Raw genomic sequence first — 9353 nt, forward strand, 5'->3', positions numbered from 1 at the left:
TTTTTTCAACAGGTATGACAATTCAGCGATCAGAATTACATTCTTGATCAAACTCCTACCATTAACTTGCAACCAACCAATCAGACAATGCCAGCTTTGTGACTCAAACCAGTAAGATCTGTTCCTGCAACTTCAAACCTTCCCATTTTCCCCCAGTTTGCATATTGAATGAGCATCAGGAAGTGACTTCCAGTTTGGTAGTCACACCCAAATAGAGTATAAAAATACAGCTAGAAAATGTAGCCAAAAGGGGGCTATTTTATTTATACAACTCCTCAATCAGTATTTTTAGCCTACTTAGGAAAAGCTCCCGCAAGTTTGCCTCTAGAGTGCCTAGGTCTTTTCTCAGCTGTCGGGTCAGTGTGATTCACTCCACTCTTCTTTTTTTTTTTTCTGAAAAAATACTTAATTCAGAATCATTTCCACCTTCAGTCTTTTGCTCTGAGAATTACCTCATCCCTGCCCTGCTCTGCTAGTCTTGTTGAAATCCAGCAATGAAGTTCACTCAAGTATTTTTTCTGTTTTGTTTTGTATTTGTTTTTGTTTCTTTTTAAATTCAACCAATTTGAAATTGTGGCTAAACAGGTGTTCTAGAACTGGCCTTTGTTTGCCAGGCTCTATTGGAAGGCTTTTGCTAATCCTGTTCCTTTCCACTGAGAAGGGGTTTTACTGAAGCCTGACATGAGTAGAAGCCCTTAATGACCATTGCTGGCATTGTTTCTGTTCAGTTAAAACTGAAAGGCTAATGTAGTTGTTCTCTCTTCTTTCAGGCCAAAGAATGTGGACAGATGCAGAACAAATGGCTCATGATTAACATCCAGAATGTGCAGGACTTTGCATGTCAGTGTCTTAACCGCGATGTCTGGAGCAATGAGGCAGTGAAGAACATTATCCGGGAACATTTCATATTTTGGCAGGTGAGAAGGTTAATGAGATCCTTCCTCTAAGCAGCAAAATTGATTGAAGGCAGTAGTGGAATGAAAAATGGGCTTTTGGAATAAATCTATGCTAATGAATGCTTTTTAATTAACTAGTAAAAGAGAAGCTAACTCCAGAGTTCAGATTACGGAATGATTGCCTGTTAGGACAAAAAGCTAAAAGAGCTGTTTTAAGTGGGTCCAGATCTTTATCACTGACATTATGACCTATCTGACCTAAAAATCCACCTATTAAATATTTGGAAAGGAAATTAGACTTGTGCGCTTACAAAATGTAGAGTACATTATAAAATAAAGTTGCATATTGTACTTTGAGGCTCTGACACTTTTCCAATGTGATTATTCTGTAGGTGTATCATGACAGCGAGGAAGGGCAGAGGTACATACAATTTTATAAACTGTCAGACTTCCCTTACGTCTCCATCCTGGATCCCAGGACAGGTAGGATAAGGCCCAGTCACCTGCAGTACATAAGAGCTACAAGATGGAATGTTTAGCTTTACTGATCCATGACCATGCTATTTAATATGTATTGAAATGTATGTGTTCTCTTATAATATTTAAACCTGTTCACAAACAGCAGCAGTTTCTCTCAGAGGTACTGTGACTCTTAAAGGCATTCTTATTTCAAATCATCTTTAAGTTTTATGAAGTTTTTATCAAGTGTTACAATCTAGATTTCTAAACAAACATTTGACAAAATTGGTACCACCTAATGTCAAAAATAAGAATTATTTTAAAAGATTATCTTTATATATTCTCTTTTTATGGTATGAAACTAAAAATGTCACATTATTTGGAAGTGAAATAAAAATCAGTTCACTTTCACTAGTTGTCCTCTTCATTTACTACTTTAATTTCTCCCTGCTTGAACAGTATGTATCATGGTAAATTCAGTTTTTTTTCAGTTTCATGATCTTAGTTTCCACACTGACATCCAGTAGTCATGTCATAATAGCATGCTAATTGCCATCGGAAGGGTCAGGAATGATCGTCTTAATTTTCAGGCACTGGTGTAGGTTTCACACACTAAGTTTGCTTTTGTCACACTTTGGAATGTTGGACAACATTATTCCCTTTTTTTATAGCCCTTTTTGATTTCTCCCTGTTTTTCTTTCTCCCCACCACCCCTTTTTAGTTTCCATTTCCCCAATCCCCCATGCATCATTCCTACTAAATTGATGGCCTGATCCTCAGCTCCAAACTCTGAATTACGGATTTATAAAATTAATGCCAAGACTTCTTGCTGCTTTTGATGCTGAAAGAATCTCTGTGTTACTGAAGTTAAATAGTTGTCCTAACCTTTAAGTAATGAGGTATAAATTTTAGCAATACTTTATCTTAAGTTCCCTCCAGAGGACATTTATTGCAATTTATTTAAGATTCTTTATTCATCTGAGTGGGCTGTAACTGATCTGAGACTTTTCAAACATTGTTTTTCAGTTTAGAATTAGATGAGCCACAATTGAAAATTTAGTGCTGGAGTTGATAGGTATCAGACTCTGGTTTTCTTCCTTCCCTTCATTTGTCCCTGAGGCCCATTACATGCAAGCTTTAGTGAGACCTGACTTTTTTAAAATTCTAAAATAATCCTCTATAAATCCATAATTGCCTCTTTTTGCCACATCATTAAAGAGAACCATTATGACACTAAGAAAATTTTGTGTTTTAAAATTTTGGTCCTGGAGACTAAACCATAATTTGAGGGCCCCTTCATTAAGTGATGTTCCATATTACTCTGTATTCTAATAGGCCAGAAATTAGTGGAGTGGCACCAACTGGATGTATCTTCTTTCTTGGACCAAGTGACTGGGTTCCTGGGTGAGCATGGACAACTGGATGGACATTCCACCAGCCCTCCCCAAAAATGTTCTCGCTCTGTAAGTTATAAGGCCTTTGTGGGGTTGTAGAAAGAGGAGAAATTGGCATGTGCCTGGTTACATCACTGAATGGGACATAGGTACAAATTGACTTCTGAATTAACTATTGAAAATGCAGCAGCTGCAGAAATGATGCATTAGAAAATGTACTTTCTCACCTTTTTGACAAGTACTTTTGTTCAGTAATTTATGCTCTGCAGCATTCATTAATGAAATAGGCATAGAAATCTAAGCTCTGCTAGAGCTCTATGTTGTGAAAACTGTCCTGAATATAGTAGCGAGAGGCTTCTATTCTTGGATATAAATTACAAAGCATCAAGGTTAGCAAGAATCTTCTGTATTTCTCTCTCAGTATTGGAGAGTTTAAATGTTTATGCTCCTGCTGGTTGAATTTGCAACTTTCATTGGTATATAGCCTAAACACACACTTTTAAGTAGAAAGTACAGGCTGAAGGGGTTGGATTCTTGGAAGGATTGGCAAAAAAAAAAAAAAAAAAGGGTAGTCTTTCCTATTGCCTTGACACTTTGTATTGTTTTCTAGAGTGCAATGATCCTAAGACAGCTGCTTTTAATACATTTTTTTTTTTATTTGAACATCGTACAACACGTGTTAGGAGCTTCTGGGCATTTCTCTGCTGGAGATGAATCTAAGAAATATGTAGAATGCCTAATTTCATATTTAGATTCACTCATCTAAATTGAATAGATGTGGTGCTCCCCAAAGTACAGGTCTCACCATTTTTCTTTCCCAATAGTGAAGGTCTGTTATTCTTATTAAGCAGTAATGGTTCCTTTTTAATCGTAGCCCAAATCTGGATTCCTTGGGTTTCAAGAGATTTTCAGAAGTAATTAGACAAAAAAAAAAAAAGCCAAAGCATCTCTCTCTCTCTCTTATGCAGTAGTTTTGTATATATCATTTTTTTTTTCCTTTGTTCATGGGTTAATTTACATCCAACTTGTAAAATAATACAGTAGAGCCAGTCATCTAGAAGGTGATTTTTATCTGGAAAGTCAGGTAGTATTAACAAATTCATTAGGCCACAGCTGGGTTTTGCATGTTGGCAAGGCAACTGTGCATTGTTTATTTATTAGTACTTTGAAATTTTAAAATATTACATGGTACCATATTTCTTGTAGTTTTTTAGTATTTAGTGTACAGTAATTAAAGTTTTTAGCACTTCAAACTGATGTTGAATTGTCTGGAAAAAACAGTTATCTGGAATGATGGTAACACTAAGTAGTGAGGGTAATCGATATTCTGCTGTATTGAAAACCTTGCAAGCAGAGGATAACTAAATTACAAAGTTGTGTATTAGGTCAATACGCATATAGGCATATGAAGAGAATTTAGAAACTAAACTGTAAAGGCCTGTCCCTTGGGCAAGGAGAATTGCATGGCCAGCAGCTGCTTCTGTTGCATTAAAGGAAGTCTGTTCTTTTACCTGCTTCCTTACTACAGTCTTCTTAGTCTTTTCCATTCATCTGTAGTTGCCACATGGAAATCAAGATCTGGCAATTGGTAATGAATGGGTGATCCACCAATTGAAAATGTTTGTGGATTACCAGAACCAGACCATAATCCAATTTCAGCATTGTGCCAGTGTATATAAGAGGGGAAATCTTGCTTTTGTAGTAAAATGTTTCTCTAAAGAGAGAAATATTAAGTGCTGAACATTGTGACTGACCTACCACTCCATTTAATTGTTAGACTTCTGTTAAACATCACCTCTGAATCCTTTGTTAAAGTCCCCTTGTTTCTGGGTATGTGCTGTTGCAAAATTTTGCTGAGTCAGTTTTTTTGTTTTGTTTTGGGTTTTTTGTATTATGGTGGTGTTGGACAGGAGAGCCTCATTGATGCTAGTGAGGACAGTCAGCTGGAAGCTGCCATCCGGGCCTCCCTGCAGGAGACGCATTTTGATTCCTCCCAGGGCAAACAAGAAAACCGATCAGATGAGGAATCTGAATCTGAGCTTTTCTCAGGAAGCGAGGAGTTTATTTCTGTTTGTGGCTCAGAGGAGGAGGAGGAGTCAGAGAATCCTGCCAAGTCTAGGAAGTCTCCCCACAAGGACCTGGGATACAAAAAAGAAGAGAGCCGGAGGCCCCAGCCTGAGCCTCCTGCAAGGACTGATCCTGGGACAACATCAAATCACAGAGTTTTGCCCTGCCTCGATGCTGGGATCGTGGAGGAGTTGGTTGACAAGCCAGAAAGTGCTGTAGAGGGACTAGATGTGAATGGTGAGTTTTGCCATTTTTTGATGGTGATACAAAAGGCTTTACATTTTTCTGGCAGTCCTGTTTTTTAAAAACTATCCTTTCTTTCCGTAGTTGTCTCTTCTTCAAGTCACCTATTTGAATAGAGCCTTCTGCCCTCAGCAGCGTTTTTCACAACCCTGAGTAATTGTTGGTCTGTGGAATGGTTTTTGTTGGGGAAACTTGCCATGATGCAGTGTAGATATGTACAGTGAGGGTTCTACCAGGGGGTCTGCTAAATCATGATGGTACAGGCCCAGCTTTGTTTCCACATGGCTTGTCGACATTGGATTTGTGCTAGAGCAGACGTGTGCAAATTTCTCTAGGCCCAGAACAGATTTCCTTCACACAGAGGCAGCAGTGTAAGCACATCACTAAGACAAATGTGTAAGTGAAAAGTATGGCTTTTCCATAGGACTGCAAGGGTGGGAGGGGGCACTATTTTTAATTTTTGTTGGCAGACTCCCCATCTTTGTGACTTATTTTCTTTTTAATGTGTAATGGAAACTCATCTTCATGAACCTCACAAGGATCAAACAGAAAAAGCTTTGAAAGTCACCTTTTAAGACCTTTGTATGTATTCATCCCCAGTTGCTAACCCTGCTGTGTTCTACAGGGGAGTAGACTATTTAAACCCATAGGAGCTAAATTTGCCCTGTTAACTTGCAGTAATTTCCTTTATGCTAGGACCAAAGGCGCATCTGATGCTAAGGTATCCGGATGGAAAGAGGGAACAAATTTCATTGCCTGAACAAGCTAAACTTCTGGTGAGTAGAAATAATTGGTGCTTGGTTGTGTAGAGAGAGAGGATCTGGAGCTAGAGAGCTTTTCTGTGGTGGCGCTAGGAAATTAAGTGCAACTAAATGTGATGGTGGTTGGCATATCCAGGGAATAAGTTGTGTTTTGAACCTCTACTGTTCTTCTCCTTCTATTGTTGTCTTCCCACATACAGACTTCCTATGACAAAGCTGCCTTCTGCCCTTGTAAAATAATTCTTTCAAAATGCCTTTCTCCTTATCTTAAAGTACTTCAAAAACATTCGCATCTTGTTCCTTTGTGGTAAGTTTTCTCTTTAACAAGAAACTGAATCAGAAAGAAATTACTTGCCCAAGGTCAGGGAGCTAGGTTTAGATGGGAATAACAGTGTAGAACTCCTGATTCCTGGGTCTTTCTCCATTTTTCTTTTTAATGCTATGTTTACATAGCTTCTCTCTGGATGTAGGTAATAGTTCACACTTCGAAGGAAGTTCTTGCAAAAGGAAAGTTTTTGCTTCAGCATCAGTTAACTGTTCTCAATTTCAGAGCCTGTCTGAACTGTTTCTTATGCATTTACTGTATTCATGAGGTCATAGTATGGCAGCATTAACTGCACTTTGAGAAGTCTTAACTGCACTAAAAGCTCCATTATATCACTAATGATCGTGACTACTCCTAAGATGAGGGACAGCCAGCATTGGGTTTTGCAAACTGAATAGCTATAAAAGCCTCTCCTGGAGCTTTCTTTTTATGTCCTCTGTTCCAGTACAAATCTTCAGTAAGGGTTTACTCAAATTTAAGACAAATGCTTGTCATATTTTCTTGAGTTAGATGATGAATAGGTGTCTAGATGTTATCTCTGCCATAAGTTCAAATTTTGGTTTAGATTTTAAGGAGTGATTTTTCCTTTTCATAGTTGTACCTTTTAGCTCAACGAGGAAAAGCCCCACAAGACATTTTGGCATTGTTGGGAGGCTTTGTTCTAGAGCAGGGATGCTCAGACCCTACTGCCATGTCATCTGGCCTGCGGGGCTCCCCACAGGGCTCCTGACAAACCCATGGACTGTAGCCTTGTGTGCTGTATTGTGTGCACAGGGTGGCCCACGGGCCAGGCAGGAGCAGCTCAAGGCCCCTGGAGCTTGTGGATCAGCCCTTTGTTAATCGTGTGGCCCACAAAGCCAAAACTGAGAGCACCACTGGTTTAGAAGCCTAGGATTTTAATACCACTATTGAAAATCTAGGCTGAGGAGCACTAATAAGACTGTTGAACTAGTTTTACTTTACACATCAACATTCTCCAGTGGTGTCCCCCAGAGATCAGTGCTTGGAGCCACATTCTTTAACATATTTATTAATGACTAAGATGGGGGGGTGGAAAGCTCAGTGATAAAGTTTGCTGTGGGGAAATGCAGGCACATCAGAGGAATAGGGTAAGAATCTAGGATGACCTTGCAGACTGGTTTTATGGGCAGAGAACGATCAGATGAGGTTTAACAGGCAGAAGTGCAGGGTTCTTCATCTGGGTAGGAAGAACCTTCACCTCGACTACAGGATGGGTGGTGGTCCACTGGCTGGCATAGCAGCTGTGCCTCAGGGCTGTGCTCGAGGCTGTGCTTCCGGTGCGTGGGGGCTATGCTCGGGGCAGGCAGTGGCGGCGCTGGGAGAGGGCTATGGGGGGGCTGCAACCTCCCTAAATTTCCCTAAATTTTGCCATAGCCCCCTCCCAGTGCCACTGCCTGCCCCAAGCTCAGCCCCCACGTGCCAGGAAGAGCCTGGCGCAGCCCCAGCCCACAGCTGCAGCCCATCCTGCCCCCACGCAGATCCAGGGGCACGTGGCCCCCGCATGAGCTGTGGCTCCATCCCTTCCCTGACTGGGCAGTGCCTGCCCCAGCCCCACTCCCTCCCTCACTGCAGGAGCCTTGATCTGACCCTGTGCCCCTTCCCTCCGTCCTCTCCTTCCACCACAACAGACTTACCAGCCGCATGCAGCTGTATCAAAAATCGGATTAGTATCGGCTGATATGCCTCCTTAAATATCAACTGTTGGCATCGGCCCCCAGAATTTCTATCGGTGCACCTCTACTGATTTGATTAATTTTTAAGCAAAATGAACTGTAAAGGAATATTTGGACTGCCGCCTACCTCCATTGCAGCACATGAAGTCAAGCTCAGCTATGTTAACCAGGAGTCTGAGGTAATTTTGCCGTCAGCCACCAGGCAGTTTTTTTGCATTTATTCTGCTGACCTTGAGAGAGCAGTCTGTGCAGTTATCTAAATGCAGATTCTGCAGGAACAATAAGTGGTTAAAATGCTGCTCAAACCTTACTCTCAAAACTCAGTAGTGTAGGGTGTCTGTTGCAACAAGGCATTGCCAATTAGTCACTGACCTGAGTTAATTTTTGTTTTCCCTTTTTCTTCTCTATCTCCATGTCTTTTCTAATGTCCTCCTTTGTTCTCCATTTCAAAAAGTAGCATTCACCTTTCTTAAGGTCATCTTCTGTCCTTTGTTCTTTCTGCCCTATTCCCTTCCCTCTAAAGTTTCCCTAACATCTAATCTGCACATGATGTTTCCTCACCTCCCTATCACCAGCATTAACCCTTCCTAACCCATCTGTTGATTCTGTTTAGGTGGTGAAGCAAATGCTGTTTCCTTACACTTTTATTTTCCTTTTTTTACTCCTTGCAGTGCATAGCATTTCTATTAGACGGAGATGAACGCAGCTCATGGCAGTGCTTTACCAGGATATCATAGATAGAAGCATAGAATCATAGAAAATTAGGATTGGAAGGGACCTCAAGATGTCATCTAGTCCAACCCCCTGCTCAAAGCAGGACCAGCCCCAACTAGATCATCCCAGCCAAGGCTTTGTCGAGCCTGGTCTTAAAAACTTCCAAGGATGGAGATTCCACAACTTATCTTGGTAACCTGTTCCAGGGTTTTACTATCCTCCTGGTGGAAGAGATACTAGGAAAAATCTAATCTAAACTTCTCTTGCTGCAACTTGAGCCCATTGCTCCTTGTTCTGTCATCTGTCATCATTGAGAACAGTCCAGCTGCATCCTCTTTGGAACCCCCCTTTAGGTAGTTGAAGGCTGCTATTAAATCCCCCTTCAATCTTCTCTTCTCCAGACTGAATAAGCCTAGTACCCTCAGTTTCTCCTCATAAATCCTGTACCCCAGCTCCCTCACCATTTTCACTTTCTTCCACTGGACTCTCTCCCATTTGTCTACATCCTTTCTGTAGTGGGGGGCCCAAAAGTGGACAGAGTACTCCAGATATGTGTATTTTGAAAGCAAGAAAATCTAATTTTTAGGCAAAAATGTATTGGGGTTAGTACGAATAAGTCTGTATGGGCTAGGGTTTTGGAGCAGGAAAGACTTGTTACACATAGGTCTGTTTGTAGTGGTGACTCCCAGTAAACAATGGAGGGGCTCCTACTCTTTGTATACAAAGACACTCTTGAAGGTCCCATTTTACTATTACTTAACATACAGCTCAAAATTCAGTCTGCTTAATCAGTGTCCTAT

General features: G+C 40.8%; 1 protein-coding gene across 1 annotated transcript in view; it reads left to right on the forward strand.

Annotated features, from left to right (window-relative positions):
* UBXN7 (UBX domain protein 7) overlaps nucleotides 1-9353 on the forward strand; it is a 40087-nt gene that overhangs the window by 24302 nt on the left and 6432 nt on the right. The window contains exons 6-10 of the mRNA XM_006267027.4: nucleotides 771-917; nucleotides 1289-1379; nucleotides 2691-2818; nucleotides 4660-5053; nucleotides 5756-5835. Of these exons, the coding sequence (XP_006267089.1) occupies nucleotides 771-917; nucleotides 1289-1379; nucleotides 2691-2818; nucleotides 4660-5053; nucleotides 5756-5835 (840 nt within the window). The remainder of the gene's footprint in view (nucleotides 1-770; nucleotides 918-1288; nucleotides 1380-2690; nucleotides 2819-4659; nucleotides 5054-5755; nucleotides 5836-9353) is intronic.

This window comes from Alligator mississippiensis, chromosome 7, assembly GCF_030867095.1.
Source record: "Alligator mississippiensis isolate rAllMis1 chromosome 7, rAllMis1, whole genome shotgun sequence".
NCBI lineage: Eukaryota > Metazoa > Chordata > Crocodylia > Alligatoridae > Alligator > Alligator mississippiensis.